The sequence below is a fragment of the Coregonus lavaretus genome (assembly GCF_964263955.1).
Source record: "Coregonus lavaretus genome assembly, contig: HAP1_SCAFFOLD_2860, whole genome shotgun sequence".
NCBI lineage: Eukaryota > Metazoa > Chordata > Actinopteri > Salmoniformes > Salmonidae > Coregonus > Coregonus lavaretus.
In genome coordinates, this window is record NW_028160878.1 from 19086 (window position 1) to 44190 (window position 25105).

The window sequence follows — 25105 nt, forward strand, 5'->3', positions numbered from 1 at the left end:
TGAATACGACCCAGGAGCTAGCCCGGGCTACAGTAGAGCAGGAAAGTTAGTGGCAGCTGCTTTAGTCACAGAGGAACAAGACCAACAGCTGAGTCTCCTACACCCAGAGGAGGACCAGGGCTTTGGGGCAATCTGAAGTCCCCTGACAGGGCAGCACACCTGGTAGCGCCCACACTGCACCCACAGGTGGCAGAAACTGGGCAAGCTGTAGAACTTGGTGAGCTTCCTCAGGACCCGCTGGTTCGAACTGGTTGGAGAAGGCCTCTCTGGGATCTGAAAGAGGCCTGAGGTGCTGGGGCTGGAGGAGAGAGGCCTGAGCTGGGTGTCCTTTAGGGGGTGGATGAGGTCTGGGTCTTTCTGTCCAGGCTGGGAGTCAGTGATAGAGCTAGAGAGAGGCTTAGCGAGGGGGTCAGTGTTATGGCCAAACAGGGGCCCAATGGGGCCAGGTAAGGGCTCACTGCTGCAGCTCAGAGAGCGTACTGTCCTCCTCGGCCTGTTCTCAGACCCGCCCTTTGCTTTATCCATCCAGAACTGTGGTTGGACCCTCTGAACTCTGAAGGCAGGAGGACAGGGGATCTCCTCAGGGCCGTCTCTGGGTCCTGTCTCTGGGTCCTGGCTGGTCTGTATCTGGCCGGCCTCTAGCTCTCTGGGTCCTGTCCTGGGGCTGGTCTGTGTCTGTCCGGCCTCTAGCTCTCTGGGTCCTGTCCTGGGGCTGGTATGTGTCTGGCCGGCCTCTAGCTCTCTGGGTCCTGTCCTGGGGCTGGTCTGTGTCTGGCCGGCCTCTAGCTCTCTGGGTCCTGTCCTGGGGCTGGTCTGTGTCTGGCCGGCCTCTAGCTCTCTGGGTCCTGTCCTGGGGCTGGTCTGTGTCTGTCCGGCCTCTAGCTCTCTGGGTCCTGTCCTGGGGCTGGTCTGTGTCTGGCCGGCCTCTAGCTCTCTGGGTCCTGTCCTGGGGCTGGTATGTGTCTGGCCGGCCTCTAGCTCTTTGGGTGTTTTCAGTGGATTATCTTCTGTGTCACTGATGGCCTTTTCAATCTCGTTTGGTTCCCTAGTCATGAGAGAGGCAGCCAAGCCCTCCGCTGCTGCCGTTGTGTGATACCCTGAGTCACTGTGTGTCTCTGACAGATTCTTAACAGTTCTTCTGACTGGAGACTGCTGCTCCTCCATTTTACTGACCGCCTGTTTCTCGGCCTCCTCGGACAGAAGGTCGGCGGCCATTTTGCGAATGATATTCCAGTCCCTGATGATGTCATCTGAGGTGGTCAGCTGTGACGTCACGGTGAAGCGGATGATGCGTTTCCTGTCGATGTCGGCGGGGACAAGGTACATGGTGCCGGACCGCGTCAGTCGCTGTAGCAACTCCTGAGTCAGGGCATTCCCTTTCTGAAACAGAGAGAGGGGGGGAAGGCAGAGAGAGATAGATTTGACAGTTGAGGGACACCTGTGTTTGGCCCTTTTCTCATTGACGGAAGTTTAAGGAGAGGCAGTGCGACAATATTTAAATTGACACAATATGTAAATAAGCTCTGTATGTATAACATAAAATAGGCCCATTTATTCGTGTTCTGAGAAAATGTGAATGTAATCAAATTTGGTTTATATTCAGACTTCATGTTGCTAGGCTACCTAGGCCTTTTTAATCCAAAATGATTGACTGGAATTAATCAATCAACATAATAGTGATGACATACTGTATGAGTATACCTTTAATTACAGATGCAAAGGCCTAACGATGCAACCCTGCATACAGCAAGCTCCGCCCTGTTAGTTCTATTGTCCAATCGCAGTTGCTGTCTCTTTTTCTGCGTAAAGGACCACCCCCTGTTAGTTTAGTTTTCAAATAGAATCCATATGAACAGGTACAAGGTCTCTGCAGTTTGACAGGGCTTTAATGTTTTCATCCTACCTCGGGCCAGGAGTTTTTCCAGGAGGTAAAACAACACATGACCTGACCAGTGGTGTAGTGGAGGGTACAACACGCAAGTAAATGCAGTCTACCTTAGTTGCCCAACAGTTTACCCACCTTTTGCGGAAAAATGCATTAAAAGTATAGGGAGCATTATGTTTTTTCACTGTGACCGGCGATCAGTTTACATTGATCAGATAGCTGACCGGCGATCAGTTTACATTGATCAGATAGCTGACCGGCGATCAGTTTACATTGATCAGATAGCTGACCGGCGATCAGTTTACATTGATCAGATAGCTGACCGGCGATCAGTTTACATTGATCAGATAGCAGACCGGCGATCAGTTTACCCACCCATTTTCTTTACCACTACATCACTGGACCTGATTAGAAAAATAATCTGCTCCCAAAACCATTTAAAAAAATGTCTTTACAGCTGATTTATTGCTATGTCATACGCTACAACTAAGGTCCTGAGTTGGTTAGGTTAGCCTACCAGATCAGGAAAACAATCCCCCCCCCCAACAATCTGGGATCTGTGGAGCAACCTCTGAAATCTCCACACATTGTTACAAATGAAAAAACATATCCTATTTGTCTGATCTACTATCTCAAACCATTTTACATGTTTGATGACGGGGGGTTGGGCTTCCATAGTTCTACGTGCCTCAGTGTAGCTGTTAGCTACTCCGACAATTTCAGAATGTAACAGGCTGTTACTGCAATTTCAGTTAAAAACTCAATAAAACAAGTCTCAAATATTAGGAAAATGTCTATACATTTAAAAACATTGCTCTGCGATTACCATTTATACTGTAGGAGTGTCGGGCTGAACGAGACAATTCTGTTTACACCGTCCTGCTTGGACGGGTGGAACTGTCGGGTGAGTGTCATGTGCGACCTACAGTTTACACAACACTATTGTCTCTCGAGAACCTCTCAACAAGCTCTCGACATTTCGACAATGACAAGAGACCCTGAGACTTAGTGTGTAAGGAAGGAAAAAATAAAATGGTTCCCTGAATGTAGCCTGAGGAAGGTAACAGGACTCAACGTTGTTCTGCTATGGATTTACTCTGTAGAAGTCAATAAAAGGTGAGTTTTGAATACACCCTTAACTTCTGTTGAATGTTTAGAGTTTGGTTCAATACTTAGGCCGGGATTCAATCTAGACAGGTTGGAGTTGGACTCAATACTTAGGCTGGGATTCAATCCAATCAGGTTGGAGTTGGGTTCAATACATAGGCCGGGATTCAATCCAATCATGTTGGAGTTGTGTTCAATACATAGGCCGGGATTCAATCCAATCATGTTGGAGTTGTGTTCAATACTTAGGCCGGGATTCAAACCAACCAGGTTGGAGTTGGGTTCAATACTTAGGCCGGGATTCAATCCAATCAGGTTAGAGTTGGATTCAATTCTTTGGCCAGGATTCAATCCAATCAGGTTAGAGTTGGGTTCAATACTTAGGCCGGGATTCAATCCAATCAGGTTGGAGACAATGCTGCTTTTAAAGGCAATGTTCCCGCATTAGCGGAGACCTCATTCACGGTAAACGCTGCATATGTAGGCTCAATCGGAAATTACCTTTAAATGGAGCATTGTCGAAAGAGCGTGATCAGATTGAATCCCAGCCTTAGAGTTGGGTTTTCCACGTGAAGGAGTCACACACATACCTGTTACCTCACAGGCTCACACAGACAATGGCTGACCTTTGACCTTCGAACTCCTGGCTGTGATAGCGGTTGATCTCTAAGCTGTATATTGCCATGAACAAGAATAACCTGTCAATCATTACCCAGCTCAGAGCAATAGACTGGCGTCTGACCTATACAGTATGTTGACAGGTAACCATGACATAAGAACCAGCTACAGTGAGGGAAGAAAGTATTTGATCCCCTGCTGATTTTGTATGTTTGTCCACTGACAAAGAAATTATCAGTATATAATTTTAATGGTAGGTTTATTCGAACAGTGAGAGACAGAATAACAACAACAAAATCCAGAAAAACGCATGTCAAAAATGTTATAAATCGATTTGCATTTTAATGAGGGAAATAAGTATTTGACCCCCTCTCAATCAGAAAGATTTCTGGCTCCCAGGTGTCTTTTATACAGGTAATGAGCTGAGATTAGGAGCACACTCTTAAAGAGAGTGCTCCTAATCTCAGTTTGTTACCTGTATAAAAGACACCTGTCCACAGAAGCAATCAATCAATCAGATTCCCAACTCTCCACAATGGCCAAGACCAAAGAGCTCTCCAAGGATGTCAGGGACAAGATTGTAGACCTACACAAGGCTGGAATGGGCTACAAGACCATCGCCAAGCAGCTTGGTGAGAAGATGACAACAGTTGGTGCGATTATTCGCAAATGGAAGAAACACAAAATAACTGTCAATCTCCCTCAGCCTGGGGCTCCATGCAAGATCTCACCTTGTGGAGTTGCAATGATCATGAGAACGGTGATGAATCAGCCCAGAACTACACGGGAGGATCTTGTCAATGATCTCAAGGCAGCTGGGACCATAGTCACCAAGAAAACAATTGGTAACACACTACGCCGTGAAGGACTGAAATCCTGTAGCGCCCGGAAGGTCCCCCTGCTCAAGAAAGCACATATACAGGGCCTTCTGAAGTTTGCCAATGAACATCTGAATGATTCAGAGGAGAACTGGGTGAAAGTGTTGTGGTCAGATGAGACCAAAATCGAGCTCTTTGGCATCAACTCAACTCGCCGTGTTTGGAGGAGGAGGAATGCTGCCTATGACCCCAAGAACACCATCCCCACCGTCAAACATGGAGGTGGAAACATTATGCTTTGGGGGTGTTTTTCTGCTAAGGGGACAGGACAACTTCACAGCATCAAAGGGACGATGGACGGGGCCATGTACCGTCAAATCTTGGGTGAGAACCTCCTTCCCTCAGCCAGGGCATTGAAAATGGGTCGTGGATGGGTATTCCAGCATGACAATGACCCAAAACACACGGCCAAGGCAACAAAGGAGTGGCTCAAGAAGAAGCACATTAAGGTCCTGGAGTGGCCTAGCCAGTCTCCAGACCTTAATCCCATAGAAAATCTGTGGAGGGAGCTGAATGTTAATGTCAGCCTCGAAACCTTACTGACTTGGAGAAGATCTGCAAAGAGGAGTGGAACAAAATCCCTCCTGAGATGTGTGCAAACCTGGTGGCCAACTACAAGAAACGTCTGACCTCTGTGATTGCCAACAAGGGTTTTGCCACCAAATACTAAATCATGTTTTGCAGAGGGGTCAAATACTTATTTCCCTCATTAAAATGCTAATCAATTCATAACATTTTTTACATGCATTTTTCTGGATTTTGTTGTTGTTATTCTGTCTCTCACTGTTCAAATAAACCTACCATTAAAATTATAGACTGATCATGTCTTTGTCAGTGGGCAAACGTACAAAATCAGCAGGGGATCAAATACTTTTTTCCCTCACTGTATGTGGATGTTGTAGAAACCTATCTCTATACTGTTTTCTGTGTGGGATGGTGAATCCTGTTCACATGTTCCTCAATGGGAGATGTACAGTATATGACACAACACAATACAATACAACACAATACAATACAATACAACACAATACAACACAACTTTACAATACAACACAACTTTACAATACAACACAACATAATACAACACAACACAACACAACTTTACAATACAACACAACACAATAAAACATAATACAACACAACTTTACAATACAACACAACACAATACAACACAACACAACTTTACAATACAACACAACACAATACTACTATACAATACAACACAATACAACACAACACAATACAACACAACTTTACAATACAACACAACACAAAATAACACAATATAACACAACACAATACAACAGAACACAACACAACACAACTTTACAACACAACACAACACAACACAACACAACACAACACAACACAACACAACACAACACAACACAACACAATACAATACAATACAATACAATACAATACAATACAACTTTACAATACAATACAACACAATACAATACAACACAATACAACTTTACAATACAACTATAGGCCATATACCTTGAGACAGAACACCACCAAGCCAAGGTGTCTCTCAGCAGGCAGGTCAAAGTTAGGGTCACATCTAACCAGGGACTCCAGTAGCTTAGCCATCTCTACACCCTGAAAACACAGAGCAGGGTTCAGTCACTGGAATGCAGCATCTCACATTACAGAGCAGGGGTCAGTCACTGTAATACAGCATCTCACATTACAGAGCAGGGGTCAGTCACTGTAATGCAGCATCTCACATTACAGAGCAGGGGTCAGTCACTGGAATGCAGCATCTCACATTACAGAGCAGGGGTCAGTCACTGGAATGCAGCATCTCACATTACAGAGCAGGGGTCAGTCACTGGAATGCAGCATCTCACATTACAGAGCAGGGGTCAGTCACTGGAATGCAGCATCTCACATTACAGAGCAGGGGTCAGTCACTGGAATGCAGCATCTCACATTACAGAGCAGGGGTCAGTCACTGGAATGCAGCATCTCACATTACAGAGTAGGGGTCAGTCACTGGAATGCAGCATCTCACATTACAGAGCAGGGGTCAGTCACTGGAATGCAGCATCTCACATTACAGAGCAGGGGTCAGTCACTGGAATGCAGCATCTCACATTACAGAGCAGGGGTCAGTCACTGGAATGCAGCATCTCACATTACAGAGTAGGGGTCAGTCACTGGAATGCAGCATCTCACATTACAGAGCAGGGGTCAGTCACTGGAATGCAGCATCTCACATTACAGAGCAGGGGTCAGTCACTGGAATGCAGCATCTCACATTACAGAGCAGGGGTCAGTCACTGGAATGCAGCATCTCACATTACAGAGTAGGGGTCAGTCACTGTAATGCAGCATCTCACATTACAGAGCAGGGGTCAGTCACTGGAATGCAGCATCTCACATTACAGAGCAGGGGTCAGTCACTGGAATGCAGCATCTCACATTACAGAGCAGGGGTCAGTCACTGGAATGCAGCATCTCACATTACAGAGCAGGGGTCATTCACTGGAATGCAGCATCTCACATTACAGAGCAGGGGTCAGTCACTGGAATGCAGCATCTCACATTACAGAGCAGGGGTCAGTCACTGGAATGCAGCATCTCACATTACAGAGCAGGGGTCAGTCACTGGAATGCAGCATCTCACATTACAGAGCAGGGGTCAGTCACTGGAATGCAGCATCTCACATTACAGAGTAGGGGTCAGTCACTGTAATGCAGCATCTCACATTACAGAGCAGGGGTCAGTCACTGGAATGCAGCATCTCACATTACAGAGCAGGGGTCAGTCACTGGAATGCAGCATCTCACATTACAGAGCAGGGGTCAGTCACTGGAATGCAGCATCTCACATTACAGAGCAGGGGTCAGTCACTGGAATGCAGCATCTCAAATTACAGAGGGAGAAAGAAACAGGCAGGCAGAGAGACAGACAGGCAGACAGACAGACAGACAGACAGGCAGGCAGGCAGGCAGGCAGGCAGACAGACAGGCAGAGAGACAGACAGACAGACAGACAGACAGACAGACAGACAGACAGACAGACAGACAGACAAACAGACAGGCAGAGAGACAGGCAGAGAGACAGACAGGCAGGCAGACAGACAGACAGACAGACAGACAGACAGACAGGCAGGCAGACAGACAGGCAGACAGACAGGCAGGCAGGCAGGCAGGCAGGCAGGCAGGCAGGCAATCCATCCCATAAGGGATGGGTTGCCAACTGGCGATTTGACACAAAAATAAAATGTAATTCATTCATTTATTTATTCATTCGACAGACAGACAGACAGACAGACAGACAGGTTACATACGTGTCTGATGTGTCCCTGAAGGTTCTTCAGTCCGAAGGAGCGCATCACGAACCACAGCTTCAGAGAGCGGAACCGTCGACTCAGGGGGATCTGCCAATGCTGACAGACACAGTGGATCAGGATCAACATTAAGATCTATAGTAATATTAAGATCAAGATCAGTTTCAAAATCAAGATCAAGATCCGTTTCAAGAGTTGCATGCTTTCCCGGCAGTGGCTAATGCTAGGACTTGGGTAAAGCTGGTCCCAGATCTGTGTTTAAAGGCAGGAGTAGAAAAACAGTATGTAGTGTGGACCGTGAAGTAACTGTTCAAAAATAAAGTCTGCAAGTTGGTAGGTAGGTATAGATGATAGAGCTTGCAATGCCAGGGTTGTGGGTTCGATTCCCAAGGGAAACCAGCATGAAGAAACTACGAAAATGTATGCACTCTGGATAAGTGGTCCTCTGTAGCTCAATTGGTAGAGCATGGCGCTTGTAACGCCAGGGTAGTGGGTTCGATCCCCGGGACCACCCATACGTAAAAATGTATGCACACATGACTGTAAGTCGCTTTGGATAAAAGCGTCTGCTAAATGGCATATTATTATAAGAGCGTCTTCTAAATGACTCAAATGTAGGTAGTTTGTACCATGAAGTCGGTGGCTTCGTCTGAGTTTTCGTGTCTGAGGTAGACGGGGTCGACACTGAAAGTCTGCTGGAGCTTGTACTTGTCCTTCACCCTGTTAGGACCGCCGTAGAAAAACAACACGTTACTATCTCTCTCTGTCCCCAGCTCGTCCTTCACCCTGTTGGGACCGCCGTAGAAAAACAACACGTTACTATCTCTCTCTGTCCCCAGCTCGTCCTTCACCCTGTTAGGACCGCCGTAGAAAAACAACACGTTACTATCTCTCTCTGTCCCCAGCTCGTCCTTCACCCTGTTAGGACCGCCGTAGAAAAACAACACGTTACTATCTCTCTCTGTCCCCAGCTCGTCCTTCACCCTGTTAGGACCGCCGTAGAAAAACAACACGTTACTATCTCTCTCTGTCCCCAGCTCGTCCTTCACCCTGTTGGGACCGCCGTAGAAAAACAACACGTTACTATCTCTCTCTGTCCCCAGCTCGTCCTTCACCCTGTTAGGACCGCCGTAGAAAAACAACACGTTACTATCTCTCTCTGTCCCCAGCTCGTCCTTCACCCTGTTGGGACCGCCGTAGAAAAACAACACGTTACTATCTCTCTCTGTCCCCAGCTCGTCCTTCACCCTGTTGGGACCGCCGTAGAAAAACAACACGTTACTATCTCTCTCTGTCCCCAGCTCGTCCTTCACCCTGTTGGGACCGCCGTAGAAAAACAACACGTTACTATCTCTCTCTGTCCCCAGCTCGTCCTTCACCCTGTTGGGACCGCCGTAGAAAAACAACACGTTACTATCTCTCTCTGTCCCCAGCTCGTCCTTCACCCTGTTGGGACCGCCGTAGAAAAACAACACGTTACTATCTCTCTCTGTCCCCAGCTCGTCCTTCACCCTGTTAGGACCGCCGTAGAAAAACAACACGTTACTATCTCTCTCTGTCCCCAGCTCGTCCTTCACCCTGTTAGGACCGCCGTAGAAAAACAACACGTTACTATCTCTCTCTGTCCCCAGCTCGTCCTTCACCCTGTTAGGACCGCCGTAGAAAAACAACACGTTACTATTTCTCTCTGTCCCCAGCTCGTCCTTCACCCTGTTGGGACCGCCGTAGAAAAACAACACATTACTATCTCTCTCTGTCCCCAGCTCGTCCTTCACCCTGTTGGGACCGCCGTATTAAAACAACACGTTACTATCTCTCTCTGTCCCCAGCTCGTCCTTCACCCTGTTGGGACCGCCGTAGAAAAACAACACGTTACTATCTCTCTCTGTCCCCAGCTCGTCCTTCACCCTGTTGGGACCACCGTATTAAAACAACACGTTACTATCTCTCTCTGTCCCCAGCTCGTCCTTCACCCTGTTGGGACCGCCGTAGAAAAACAACACGTTACTATCTCTCTCTGTCCCCAGCTCGTCCTTCACCCTGTTGGGACCGCCGTAGAAAAACAACACGTTACTATCTCTCTCTGTCCCCAGCTCGTCCTTCACCCTGTTGGGACCGCCGTAGAAAAACAACACGTTACTATCTCTCTCTGTCCCCAGCTCATCCTTCACCCTGTTAGGACCGCCGTAGAAAAACAACACGTTACTATCTCTCTCTGTCCCCAGCTCGTCCTTCACCCTGTTGGGACCGCCGTATTAAAACAACACGTTACTATCTCTCTCTGTCCCCAGCTCGTCCTTCACCCTGTTGGAACCGCCGTAGAAAAACAACACGTTACTATCTCTCTCTGTCCCCAGCTCGTCCTTCACCCTGTTGGGACCGCCGTAGAAAAACAACACGTTACTATCTCTCTCTGTCCCCAGCTCGTCCTTCACCCTGTTAGGACCGCCGTAGAAAAACAACACGTTACTATCTCTCTCTGTCCCCAGCTCGTCCTTCACCCTGTTGGGACCGCCGTAGAAAAACAACACGTTACTATCTCTCTCTGTCCCCAGCTCGTCCTGAGTGGAGCGGAGTTTGCCAAAGTAGGGCAGATTCCTATTTTCTCTGCCTCGGCTGAGCGGCTTTCACGTGCACGAGCACCGCTGATCGCTCTGCCTGGATAGCTCCATTGAAAATGAATGGGCAACTCCACCGCCGCTTCGTGTCTGGAAAGCCCTTAAGGGTGGTCATAGCTCCTCTCTACCCCCCTCTCTCTTTTTAAAACCTTTTACTGCAGTGGGCTAAATCAGGGTCACACAGAGTGTTTCTTGGTAGTCTTAAACAAATCCACTCTAAAACCAAACTATACACCTCACAGACATGGTTATGGGCTTAAAAAAAGAAGACACCTGTACCATGTCAGATATAGAGTTGAAATGTATTACATTTTGAGTTTGCATCCCAATATAACAAAACCGTTGGACATAGAAACACTGGATTTTCGGCGGTCTTTGAAATAATGTTTATTAATTAAGAAATTATTTTTAATATTCCTCCCTCCCTCCCTCCCTCCCTCCCTCCCTCCCTCCCTCCCTCCCTCCCTCCCTCCCTCCCTCCCCTTCCTCTCTCTCTCTCTCTCCCTCCCTCCCTCCCCTTCCTCTCTCTCTCTCTCTCTCTCTCTCTCTCTCTCTCTCTCTCTCTCTCTCTCCCTCCCTCCCTCCCTCCCTCCCTCCCTCCCTCCCCTCTCTCCCTCCCTCCCTCCCCTCTCTCCCTCCCTCCCTCCCCTTCCTCTCTCTCTCTCCCCTTCCTCTCTCTCTCCCTCCCTCCCTCCCCTTCCTCTCTCCCTCCCTCCCTCCCTCCCTCCCTCCCCTCCCTCCCTCCCTCCCTCCCTCCCCTCCCTCCCCTCCCCTCTCTCTCACCAGAAGGCGGTGCAGTCGAAGTGGACCATCATCCATTTGGAGGGGTTGAACACGAAGGAGTCGGCGTACTCTATGCCCTCCAGAGGACCTCTCAGCTCAGGGCAGAAGAACGCTGAGCCAGCGTACGCCGCGTCCACATGCAGCCACAGACCTTCCTCTGCACCTAGGCCAGGCAGGGGGAGGAATACAAACAAGTTTTGCAGAGAATCTGGGGGCGGTGGGAGTCCGAGTGGAACTTGAACCTGCGACCCTTATCTGTATTCATACAACGTCTCAGACTAAGTATAAAGTAGCCTTGCGGGAGTAACGTCTCAGAGTTGGAGTACTGATCTCGGATCAGGTCCCCCCTGTTCATTAAATATTATTCATTATGATCTAAAAGGTCAAACTGATCCTAGACCAGTGCTCTTTACTCTGAGACACTTTATGAATATGGACCCAGAACCCTGAGATTCTCCAAGGTCATACATAGGTAATATGTCATACATGTTATATGTCATACATGTTATGTGTCATGCATGTTGTGTGTCATACAGGTGTGTATAATAATGAGAGGTTAGAGATGCAGACGTACACACTGGTCCCAGCTCTGACAGGTTGTCAAAGGCACCCAAACAAACATGATCATTTGTTTGGTTACAGCCTTGGTTACAGCCTTGGTTACAATCTTGGTTACAACTGTTCACGTTCAGAGGTCATTCAAATTAGGAGGCTAAAACAACCTATGAGCTCTACTGTCAGTAAAACCTTACAATATCTCAGTATTACAGCATTCTAATGTCGTGTCCCCTACCCTTACAGCCACCAGTCCTCTCCTCCTGTCCTCCTGTCCTCCTGTCCTCCTGTCTTCCTGTCCTCCTCTCCTCCTGTCCTCCTGTCTCAGAGTGTCTCCTACCATGAATGACCTACCACCCCCAAATATACCCTACCATGACCTACAACCCCCTAATATACCCTACCATGACCTACCACCCCCTTATATACTCTACAATGACCTACCAACCCCTTATATACCCTAACATTGACCTAATATCTCCTAATATACCCTACCATAACCTACCACCCTGTAATGTACCCTACCATGACCTACCACCCCCTTATGAACCCTACCATGACCTACTGTCTCCTAATATACCCTACCATAACCTACCACCCCCTAATATACCCTACCATGACCTACCACCCCCTAATATACCCTACCATAACCTACCACCCCATTATATACCCTATCATGACCTACCACCCCCTAATATACCCTACCATAACCTACCACCCTGTAATGTACCCTACCATGACCTACCACCCCCTTATAAACCCTACCATGACCTACTGTCTCCTAATATACCCTACCATAACCTACCACCCCCTAATATACCCTACCATAACCTACCACCCCATTATATACTCTACCATGACCTACCACCCCCTAATATACCCTACCATGACCTACCATCCCCTAGTATACCCTACAATGACCTACCATCCCCTAATATACCCTACCATGACCTACCATACCCTAATATACCCTACCATGACCTACCACCTCCTAATATACCCTACCATGACCTACCATACACTAATATACTCTACCATGACCTACCACTCCCTAATATACCCTACCATGACCTACCATACCCTAATATACCCTACCATGACCTACCACTCCCTAATATACCCTACCATGACCTACCATCCCCTAATATACCCTACCATGACCTACCACCTCCTAATATACCCTACCATGACCTACCATACCCTAATATACCCTACCATGACCTACCACTCCCTAATATACCCTACCATGACCTACCATCCCCTAGTATACCCTACAATGACCTACCATCCCCTAATATACCCTACCATGACCTACCACCTCCTAATATACCCTACCATGACCTACCATACCCTAATATACCCTACCATGACCTACCACTCCCTAATATACCCTACCATGACCTACCATCCCCTAGTATACCCTACAATGACCTACCATACCCTAATATACCCTACCATGACCTACCACCCCCTAATATACCCTACCATGACCTACCACCCCCTAATATACCCTACCATGACCTACCATGACAGGTACTAGTCCTCTCCTCCTGTCCTCCTGGATGGCCTGTTTCAGAGTGTCTCCTCTCAGGGAGAAGTGGTCATCTGTAGGGAGGAACCTGATCTTCACCAGGGAGATCTGACCTGCCTTCTCCACTGAGGAGTGAGCCTGATGGAGGCCGAGAGTAGACAGACAGATGGACGGACAAACGGACGGACGGACGGACAGACATATAGGTGGGCAGACAGACAGACAGACAGACGGACAGACAGACGGAGAGTCAATCTCTCATTATGCAGTACTCACTGTTTGTTTGTGCGTGTGCAGGTGCATGCGTACAGTAAATGTTTGCAAACGTTGCATATGTGTGTGTGTGTGTGGGTCCCTAACCCATCCCATCTTGACCTGGTCTGATGCATAGGCCACCAGTCTGGAGTTGACCACTGAGTCGTCCAGGTCTCTGTCTGCTACCTCTGTCCTCTTCAGCTGCTGGATCCTGGCCTTCCTGGCAGCCAGCAGAGCTACCAGACTACTCTCACTCACTGTGCTCTGAGAGGAGAGAGGGATGCGGGGAGAGAGGGATGCGGGGAGAGAGGGGAGGGAGGGAGGGAGGGAAGGAAGGGAGGGAAGGAAGGGAGGAGCGAGGGATGCGGGGAGAGGGGGATGCGGGGAGAGAGGGATGCGGGAGAGAGGGATGCGGGGAGAGGGGAGGGAGGGAGGGAAGAAAGAGGGTTACGGGGAGAGAGGGATGCGGGGAGAGAGGGGAGGGAGGGAGAGAAGAAAGGGAGGAGAAAGGGATGCGGGGGGAGAGGGGAGGGAGGGAGGGAAGAAAGGGAGGAGAGAGGGATGCGGGGAGAGAGGGAGGTAGGGAGAGGGGAGGTAGGGAGGGAAGAAAGGGAGGAGAGAGGGATGCGGGGAGAGAGGGGAGGGAGGGAGGGAAGAAAGGGAGGAGAGAGGGATGCGGGGAGAGAGGGATGCGGGGAGAGGGGAGGGAGGGAGGGAAGAAATGGAGGAGAGAGGGATGCGGGGAGAGGGGAGGGAGGGAGGGAAGAAAGGGAGGAGAGAGGGATGCGGGGAGAGAGGGGTGAGGAAGGAAGGGAGGAGAGAGGGATGCGGGAGAGAGGGGAGGGAAGGAAGGGAGGAGAGAGGGATGCGGGAGAGAGGGATGCGGGAGGGAGGGAAGAAAGGGAGGAGAGAGGGATGCGGGGAGAGAGGGATGCGGGGAGAGAGGAGGGAGGGAGGAGGGGAAGGGAGGAGAGAGGGAGGGAGAGAGAAAGGCATTACATTGAGGTAAATTGAAATTATTTACTGTGCTATGAGAGGAGAGAGGGATGATGGGAGAGAGGGATGAGGGGAGAGAGGGAGGAAGAAAGAGAGAAAGATGAATATGTTAATATGTTGTGTTCATGTGAAATTAAACACCAGGGTTCTCTAATTCACGGTGGTCAGAGAGGAGCGTAGAGGATGGTATTCCCATTCACCACTAGGTGGTGCTGTGAGAGTACATGTCTACCTGCCTCCTCCGGTGCTGTCTAGTTGGTATTGTAAAGGTGAGTATGGTCAGGTGTATCTTTCCTACCTGCAGTATGCCTCCCCCGGTGCTGTCTGGGTGGTGGTGGAGGAAGAAGGAGGGAAGACCCAGGGCTTTACACAACCAGTCCATCACGTTCATCTCCAGCTCTGTACACGCCGGGCTGGAGGCCTGGAAACGACACAACAACATCATGTTATTCTATCATAAATAATTCATCATTAGATTAGAATATCACACTACTATAGGATTTCCTCCAGGAGTTTTCTGTAGCAGATGCTTGTATCCAAAGTAACCCACGGCTCATGTGGGAAACAAACTCACAAACTTCATGTCACAGTTAATGTGCTCCCTGGAAATATCTTTAAAAAAACATGATATTCATGTCTTTAAACCAAAACTTTAGGGGGATAATTAAGTGAGTTAATTTTGTGTAGTTCCACACAAAGTGTAAATAACGTTTGACGTGATAAGATAATTACCCAGGTGAATCCGATGTTGTTAATGGCATCAGCCAGCATGTCTCCTAACATGGAGGGCCAGGAGGTCAAGGCTGGGTAGTACGCATGCATGTGGGGGCTCTGCCAGTGGACCACCTGACCAACACACACACATGCACACACACACACACACACACACACACATCCACACACACACACACACACACACGCACGCACACACACACACACACACACACACACGCACACACACACACACACCAATATCCTTACAACAAGTTACAGTGATACAGTGAACAATTAATGTTTGACCCACAATGGTCCTGGTAACGTCTCATAGTCACTCGGCTATTGAGGTCCTTGACATGTCATGTGTGAACGTAACGTACCCCAGGCATGATGACCTTCTCTATGTCCCTGAAGATACAGTCCCAGTCCTCCGGGTCAGTGGGGGCGCTGTCTGGCAGCAGCTCTCTCATATAGCCAGGCTTCACCTCAGGGCCCGGGGTCACCCTCCTCTCTCTGATGGTGGTCAGGTACCTAGTGATGTAATCCACCATCTCCTTACCTGGACGAGGAATAACACACAACAGTCAGATTACACGATATTAGATATCATATTATATTATATAGGATGTCAATCACAAACCATGTTCAGCCACTGTTTGAGATCAATGGAAATAGATTTCGGATTATTTAAATCACTGTGTTTTGGCATGATGCCTTTTTCAGGGTATAAAACACAACAGACAGGTTACCGTTACACTCTCTGGTACAGATTAATTAAGATTAGGCTGCTCCTGGACTAAAATCATTCTCAATGGTGATTCCCCATAGAAAGTGTGTTATAGTCTAGGACTAATCTAGGAAACCAGCCCTCTTTCTGTCAAAGTTGTGCTTTAACTGTGCTGTCTCCCTCTTTCAATCCCTTTTGAGAGACTGGTGATCCACCCTACCACTCATTTACATTTTAGTCATTTAGCAGACACTCTTATCCAGAGCAATTTACAGGAGCAATTTGGGTTAAGTGTCTTGCTCAAGGGCACATCAACAGATTATTTCACCTAGTCGGCTCGGGGATTCAATCCAGCGACCTTTCAGTTACTGGCCCAACGCTCTTAACCGCTAGGCTACCTGCCGCCCTCTACACCTGCTCTCTAACCCACAAGCAAATAAAACCCCACCTGTCTCACTATATTAGTAGCAGTTGTGGTAGTAATAACAATTACAACACCTACAATAACTATCTACAATACCAACCATCTACCTACCTACAATAACTACCTACAATACCAACCATCTACCTACCTACAATAACTACCTACAATACCAACCATCTACCTAGCTACAATAACTACCTACAATACCAACCATCTACCTAGCTACAATAACTACCTACAATACCAACCATCTACCCACCTACAATACCAACCATCTACCCACCTACAATAACTACCTACAATACCAACCATCTACCCACCTACAATAACTACCTACAATACCAACCATCTACCCACCTACAATACCAACCATCTACCCACCTACAATAACTACCTACAATACCAACCATCTACCTTCTACCTAGCTACAATACCAACCATCTACCTAGCTACAATACCTACCTACAATCTAAATACATGGTATAAGCTTTACTCTACACTATATAAAGAAGAAGCCAAGCTTACCTCTGTGGTTGTATTCCTCTGCCTGCATCCTTGTAATAATAGAGTTGTGTCAGCTGACAGAGGTACAGTAGGATAATAGATCAGTGTTTCTCTCTGCTGGTGTTGTGTTGTAGGTTTAGCTCAGAGACAGAGGTACAGACATATATACAGGGCCACCAAGGGAGACCGCCCTGAAGGTCCTGACGTAGACTGATAGAAACTAAGGCTGTTTTCTCTACCTTTCCACCCACAGTTAAATAAACATCAAGGGCTGCAACTAATTTCACGATAGTTGTCCTCTCTCCACCTGCCCTGGTGCGGTGCACTCTGCCTCTCCCCTTCATGGGTCTATCTGTCTGGGATGAATAGGTCAATGTGATGGTCGTGCACGCACGCACACACACGCTCTCTCTCTCTCTCTCACACACACACACACACACACACACACACACACACACACACACGCTCTCTCTCTCTCTCTCACACACACACACACACACACACACACACCACACACACACACACACACACACACACACACACACACACGTGTTGAAAGTGAATGAATCTTTTGTTCACTCCTCATTTTCCCTCTATGACCTAATATGATCCACTAATGTTGTTTGAAGAGAATCATGTCATCTCTGTAAACAACCTGGTGTTACATGTTTCACTCAGAACACTTGGGGCTATTTCATGGAATCGCTGACTTAAATGCTTCCAATCACACATCACACCGGATGTGGCTTGCGTTTTGAGTACATCTGATTTCTGTAGGCCTAGGGATGTATCCCACATGGCACCCTTTACCCTTATATAGCCATATAGGCCCTGGTCAAAAGTAGTGCACCATAAAGGAAATAGGGTGTCATTTGGGACGCACCCAGGTCCAGGATGTCTCACTCGGCTCAGCCAATGTCTGAGTGAAGAAGCAGATAATAATAATAATAATATGCCATTTAGCAGACGCTTTTATCCAAAGCGACTTACAGTCATGCGTTGTTATCATATGCAGGATGTCCTGCAGAGTCAAACTATCGCCGTACGGTAAACCTCCCAATGACAGATGAATGAAGGGGAATAACTCTTACGACATGTATCCATCCATAAAACATAAAGAATGTGTCACGACTTCCGCCAAGGCTGCCTCCCCTCCTTGTTCGGGCAGGTTTCGGCGTTCGTCGTCACCGGCTTACTAGCTACTGCCGATCCCATTCTCATCACTCTACTTGTCATGTCTTGTCTTGTCAATCACACACACACCTGGTGCTCATTCCCCTAATTAGTATGTGTATAAGTGTTCCCTCTGTTCCCCTTGTCTTTGTGAGTGATTGTTTCATTGTGAGAGCGAGTAGCCCTAGTTATTTTGTTGCTTTGACAAAATCATTTCTGAAGATTATTATTTATTTCATGTGATTAGTGATTCATTGTAAGATTTTTTTTAAAATAAACTGTCCCTCCTTTTAAGGTTAACCCTCTTACGTGAACTGAACTCTCGTTTTAAAATGGTGAAACTATTCCTTTTAAAATATTTTTTTATAAAGAAACATTGAACATCTAATAGTCAAATCACAGTGTAAAAGAGATGAGCTGCTTTTTGGCCATCTTTTGGTGGAAACCTGAGCGGGTCGAGCACAACACGTCAACCCTGTTAGCAACAGTCAACCCTGTTACCCAACACGTCAACCCTGTTACCCAACACGTCAACCCTGTTACCCAACACGTCAACCCTGTTACCCAACACGTCAACCCTGTTACCCAACACGTCAACCCTGTTACCCAACACGTCCCCCCAAGTCAACCCTGTTACCCAACACGTCAACCCTGTTACCCAACACATCAACCCTGTTACCCAACACGTCCCCCCACGTCAACCCTGTTACCCAACACGTCAACCCTGTTACCCAACACGTCCCCCTACGTCAACCCTGTTATCCCCCACGTCAACCCTGTTACCCAACACGTCAACCCTGTCACCCAACACGTCAACCCTGTTACCCAACACGACAACCCTGTTACCCAACACGTCAACCATGTTACCCAACATGTCAATCCTGTTACCCAACATGTCAACCCTGTTACCCAACACGTCCCCCCACGTCAACCCTGTTACCCAACACGTCAACTCTGTTACCCAACACGTCCCCCCACGTCAACCCTGTTACCCAACACGTCAACTCTGTTATCCAACACGTCCCCCCACATCAGTCAACCATGTTACGGTCAACCCTGATAAAGTCAACCCTGTTACGGTCAACCCTGTTACGGTCAACCATGTTACAGTCAACCATGTTGCGGTCAACCATGTTACAGTCAACCCTGTTACGGTCAACCACGTTACAGTCAACCACGTTACAGTCAACCACGTTACTGTCAACCCTGTTACGGTCAACCCTGTTACGGTCAACCCTGTTACTTTTTTTGGCACTTAATAGGCTGTAGTCATTTTTTACTTATTTTTTTACTTAACCACTTGAGATGGGAGACTTTGTTTTTAATTCAGTGTGTGTGTGTGTAGCGTTCTCTCACCTTGTTGTCCGTCCGGCATGGTCAGTAAGATTGACTGGCCGAGGCCGCTGGCCGTCTGCAGGTTGCTGAGCTGGATGACCTCCGGAGCTGACCATCTGTTGGATGGCACCGTCCACAGAGTCCGCCGCAAACACCTCCTCTGCAAAGGTCATAGAAAGGTCACAGAAAGGTCACACAGAGACTGATGAAAAAAGCATATGCATTCGTCACTGTCTGTGATTGCCTGTCAAAAGTTCAACTCATTAGGGCCTCCCGAGTGGCGCAGCGGTCTAAGGCGTCACTACAGACCCGGGTTCGATCCCGGGCTTTATGATAACCGGCCGTGATCGGGAGTCCCATAGGGCAGCGCACAATTGGCCCAGCGTCGTCCAGGTTAGGGGAGGGTTTGACTGGGGGGCTTTACTTGGCTCATAGCACTCTAGCGACTCCTTGTGGCGGACCGGGTGCCTGCAGGCTGACCTCGGTCGTCAGGTGAACAGTGTTTCCTCCGACACATTGGTGTGGCTGGCTTCCGAGTTAAGCGGGCGAGTGTTACGAAGGACGCATGACTCGACCATTGCCTCCCGAGCCCGTTGGGGACTTGCAGCGATGAGACAAGATCGAAACTGGGGAGAAAAAGGGGGTTAAAAAAATGAAATAAATAAAGTTTAACTCATTACAACTTTTACGTACACGATGCATCCGTGAAAACAATGAACAAAGCTGTGTATGCTCTCTGGAGTTCATTGTTCGTCAACGAATCAGCCCCATAGAAGAACCACTGGCTCATCGGTTCATAGAGCTATGAATCTAAGTATCTATTAAACTGGATTCTGATCACTGTGACATACAGCTTTGATGATGCAGAAAGCTCTCCAGTGGAGTGTTGGTCAAAGAGAGGTTGATGATGCAGACCCAATGCTTTCATCTGACGGAGGCTTTTCCTGTTAAATGACTTGATAATGCCAATACAACACACACACACACATTTTGAGAACCCCCCCCCCCCATCATTATATGTCTCTACTCCTGGCTATGGGGAGATCAATGACTGTCTGGAATAATACCAGCCATCAGGCCCACCAGACGTCCCTGTAGATACACACACACACACACACACACACACACACACACACACACACACACACACACACACACACACACACACACACACACACACCATACACACACACACACACACACACACACACACCATACACACACACACACACACACCATACACACACACACACACACACACACACCATACACACACACACACACACACCATACACACACACACACACACACACACACACCATACACACACACACACACACACACACACACACACACCATACACACACACACACACACACCATACACACACACACACACACACACACCATACACACACACACACACACACCATACACACACACCATACACACACACCATACACACACACACACCATACACACACACCATACACACACACACCACACACACACACACCACACACACACACACCATACACACACACACACCATACACACACACCATACACACACACACCACACACACACACACCATACACACACACCATACACACACACACCACACACACACACACCATACACACACACCATACACACACACACCATACACACACACACACACACACACACCATACACACACACACACACACACACACCATACACACACACCATACACACACACACACACACACCATACACACACACACACACACACCATACACACACACACACACACACACCATACACACACACACACACACACACACACACACACACACACACCATACACACACACACACCATACACACACACACACACACCATACACACACACCACACACACCATACACACACACCATACACACACACACACCATACACACACACCACACACACACACACACCATACACACACACACCATACACACACACCATACACACACACCATACACACACACCATACACACACACCATACACACACACCATACACACACACCATACACACACACACCATACACACACACACCATACACACACACCATACACACACACCACACACACACACCATACACCATACACACACACCATACACACACACACCATACACACACACACCATACACACACACACACACACCATACACACACACATACACCATTCACACACACACACACCATACACACACACCATACACACACACACATATACACACACACACAAAACCTATTCTGTGAAAGTATATTGTTCCCTCTCCTCTCTGACTAGCTCAATGTATTGACGTTGGCTTCCTGTCTGACAAGCTGAATGTATTGACGTTAGATTGGTGGTTTCTGTGATGTTTGAGTTGTATGAGGGTTTCAAAACAAACAAGGTGAAATATTACAGAATGGAGACCAAACAGTGAATCAAAGGTCTTTGTCATACCTGTCTATGTCACTGGCTGAAGATACCATGGACCAATTCCAAATGGAACCCTATTCACTATGGGCCCTGGTCTAAAGTAGTGCACTATATAGGGAATAGGGTGCCATTTGGGACACCGTCCATACGTATAACACTGCCACAAGCCCAGGCACCAGCTGCACTGTTCCCACCATTCCCATCCCCTGACATTTAAACACTGTGAAAAAAACACCCCCGCTCATTCATTTCTCTAGGGAGGTCACTGATTGGACAGAAACCAACCATTTCTCTAGGGAGGTCATTGATGGGACAGGAAAATAATCATTTCTTTAAGGAGGTCATTGATGGGACAGAAACCAATCATTTCTCTAGGGAGGTCATTGATTAGACAGTAACCAATCATTTCTCTTGGGAGGTGGTGGATTGGACAGAAACCAACCATTTCTCTAGGGAGGTCATTGATTGGACAGAAACCAACCATTTCTCTAGGGAGGTCATTGATTGGACAGAAACCAACCATTTCTCTAGGGAGGTCATTGATGGGACAGGAAAATAATCATTTCTTTAAGGAGGTCATTGATGGGACAGAAACCAATCATTTCTCTAGGGAGGTCATTGATTAGACAGTAACCAATCATTTCTCTTGGGAGGTGGTGGATTGGACAGAAACCAACCATTTCTCTAGGGAGGTCATTGATTGGACAGAAACCAACCATTTCTCTTGGGAGGTCATTGATTGGACAGAAACCAACCATTTCTCTTGGAAGGTCATTGATTGGACAGAAACCAACCATTTCTCTAGGGAGGTCATTGACGGGACAGAAACCAACCATTTCTCTTGGGAGGTAATTGATTGGACAGAAACCAACCATTTCTCTAGGGAGGTCATTGATGGGAGAGAAACCAATCATTTATCTAGGGAGGTCATTGATTGGACAGAAACCAACCATTTCCCTAGGGAGGTCATTGATTTTACAGAAACCAATCATTTCTCTAAGGAGGTCATTGATGGGACAGAAACCAATGATTTCTCTCAGGAGGTCATAGATTGGACAGAAACCGATCATTTCTCTAGGGAGGTCATTGATTGGACAGAAACCAACCATTTCTCTAGGGAGGTCATTGATTTTACAGAAACCAATCATTTCTCTAGGGAGGTCATTGACGGGACAGAAACCAATCATTTCTCTAGGGAGGTTATTGATGGGACCGAAACCAATCATTTCTCTCAGGAGGCGATTGATTGGACAGACACATATAATTTCTCTCGGGAGGTCATTGATGGGACAGAAACTAATCATTTCTCTTGGGAGGTCATTGATGGGACAGAAAACAATCATTTCTTTAGGGAGGACATTGATGGGACAGAAACCAATCATTTCTCTAAGGAGGTCATTGATTGGACAGAAACCAATCATTTCTCTAAGGAGGTCATTGATGGGACAGAAACCAATCATTTCTCTAGGGAGGTCATTGATTGGACAGAAACCAATCATTTCTCTAGGGAGGTCATTGATGGGACAGAAACCAATCATTTCTCTAGGGAGGTCATTTATTAGACAGAAACCAATAATTTCTCTTGGGAGGTCGTCGATTGGACAGAAACCAATGATTTCTCTCAGGAGGTCACTGATTGGAAAAGAACAATCATTTCCCTAGGGAGGTCATTGATTGGACAGAAACCAATCATTTCTATAGGGAGGTCATTGATTGGACAGAATCCAATCATTTCTCTAGGGAGGTCATTTATTAGACAGAAACCAATCATTTCTCTTGGGAGGTCGTGGATTGGACAGAAACCAATGATTTCTCCCAGGAGGTCATAGATTGGACAGAAACCAATCATTTCTCTAGGGAGGTCATTGATTGGACAGAAACCAACCATTTCTCTAGGGAGGTCATTGATTTTACAGAAACCAATCATTTCTCTAGGAAGGTCATTGATGGGACAGAAACCAATAATTTCTCTAGGGAGGTCATTGATGGTACAGAAACCAATAATTTCTCTCAAGATTTCATTGATGGGACAGAAACCAATCATTTCCCTAGGGACATCATTGATGGGACAGAAACCAATCATTTCTCTCTGGAGGTCATTGATGGGACAGAAACCAATCATTTCTCTCAGGAGGCGATTGATTGGACAGAAACCAACCATTTCTCTCGGGAGGTCATTGATGGGACAGAAACCAATCATTTCTCTAGGGAGGTCATTGATGGGACAGAAACCAATCATTTGTCTCGGGAGTTCATTGATGGGACAGAAACCAATCATTTCTCTCAGGAGGCGATTGATTGGACAGAAACCAACCATTTCTCTCAGGAGGCGATTGATGGGACAGAAACCAATTTTTTCTCTAGGGAGGTCATTGATGGGACAGAAACCAATCATTTCTCTTGGGAGGTCATTGATAGGACAGAAACCAATCATTTCTCTAGGGAGGTTATTGATGGGACCGAAACCAATCATTTCTCTCAGGAGGCGATTGATTGGACAGACACATATAATTTCTCTCGGGAGGTCATTGATGGGACAGAAACTAATCATTTCTCTTGGGAGGTCATTGATGGGACAGAAAACAATCATTTCTTTAGGGAGGACATTGATGGGACAGAAACCAATCATTTCTCTAAGGAGGTCATTGATTGGACAGAAACCAATCATTTCTCTAAGGAGGTCATTGATGGGACAGAAACCAATCATTTCTCTAGGGAGGTCATTGATTGGACAGAAACCAATCATTTCTCTAGGGAGGTCATTGATGGGACAGAAACCAATCATTTCTCTAGGGAGGTCATTTATTAGACAGAAACCAATAATTTCTCTTGGGAGGTCGTCGATTGGACAGAAACCAATGATTTCTCTCAGGAGGTCACTGATTGGAAAAGAACAATCATTTCCCTAGTGAGGTCATTGATTGGACAGAAACCAATCATTTCTATAGGGAGGTCATTGATTGGACAGAATCCAATCATTTCTCTAGGGAGGTCATTTATTAGACAGAAACCAATCATTTCTCTTGGGAGGTCGTGGATTGGACAGAAACCAATGATTTCTCCCAGGAGGTCATAGATTGGACAGAAACCAATCATTTCTCTAGGGAGGTCATTGATTGGACAGAAACCAACCATTTCTCTAGGGAGGTCATTGATTTTACAGAAACCAATCATTTCTCTAGGAAGGTCATTGATGGGACAGAAACCAATAATTTCTCTAGGGAGGTCATTGATGGTA

At 47.2% G+C, this 25105-nt stretch overlaps 1 protein-coding gene across 1 annotated transcript; it reads right to left on the reverse strand.

The window, feature by feature from the left end:
• Window positions 1-27: 27 nt before the first annotated feature.
• Window positions 28-17157, reverse strand: LOC311121361 (histidine decarboxylase-like; the record flags this gene model as incomplete). Its single annotated transcript, XM_084195857.1, has 12 exons — window positions 16922-17157; window positions 15626-15804; window positions 15261-15374; window positions 14827-14949; window positions 13653-13796; window positions 13262-13415; window positions 11766-11834; window positions 11192-11354; window positions 8420-8510; window positions 7791-7889; window positions 5992-6093; window positions 28-1380 (listed from the first exon to the last, which is right to left on the reverse strand). The coding sequence occupies exons 1-12, from the start codon at window positions 16947-16949 to the stop codon at window positions 28-30; spliced, it is 2619 nt and encodes an 872-aa protein (XP_084051983.1). The 5' UTR covers window positions 16950-17157.
• Between the last annotated feature and the right edge of the window lie 7948 nt (window positions 17158-25105).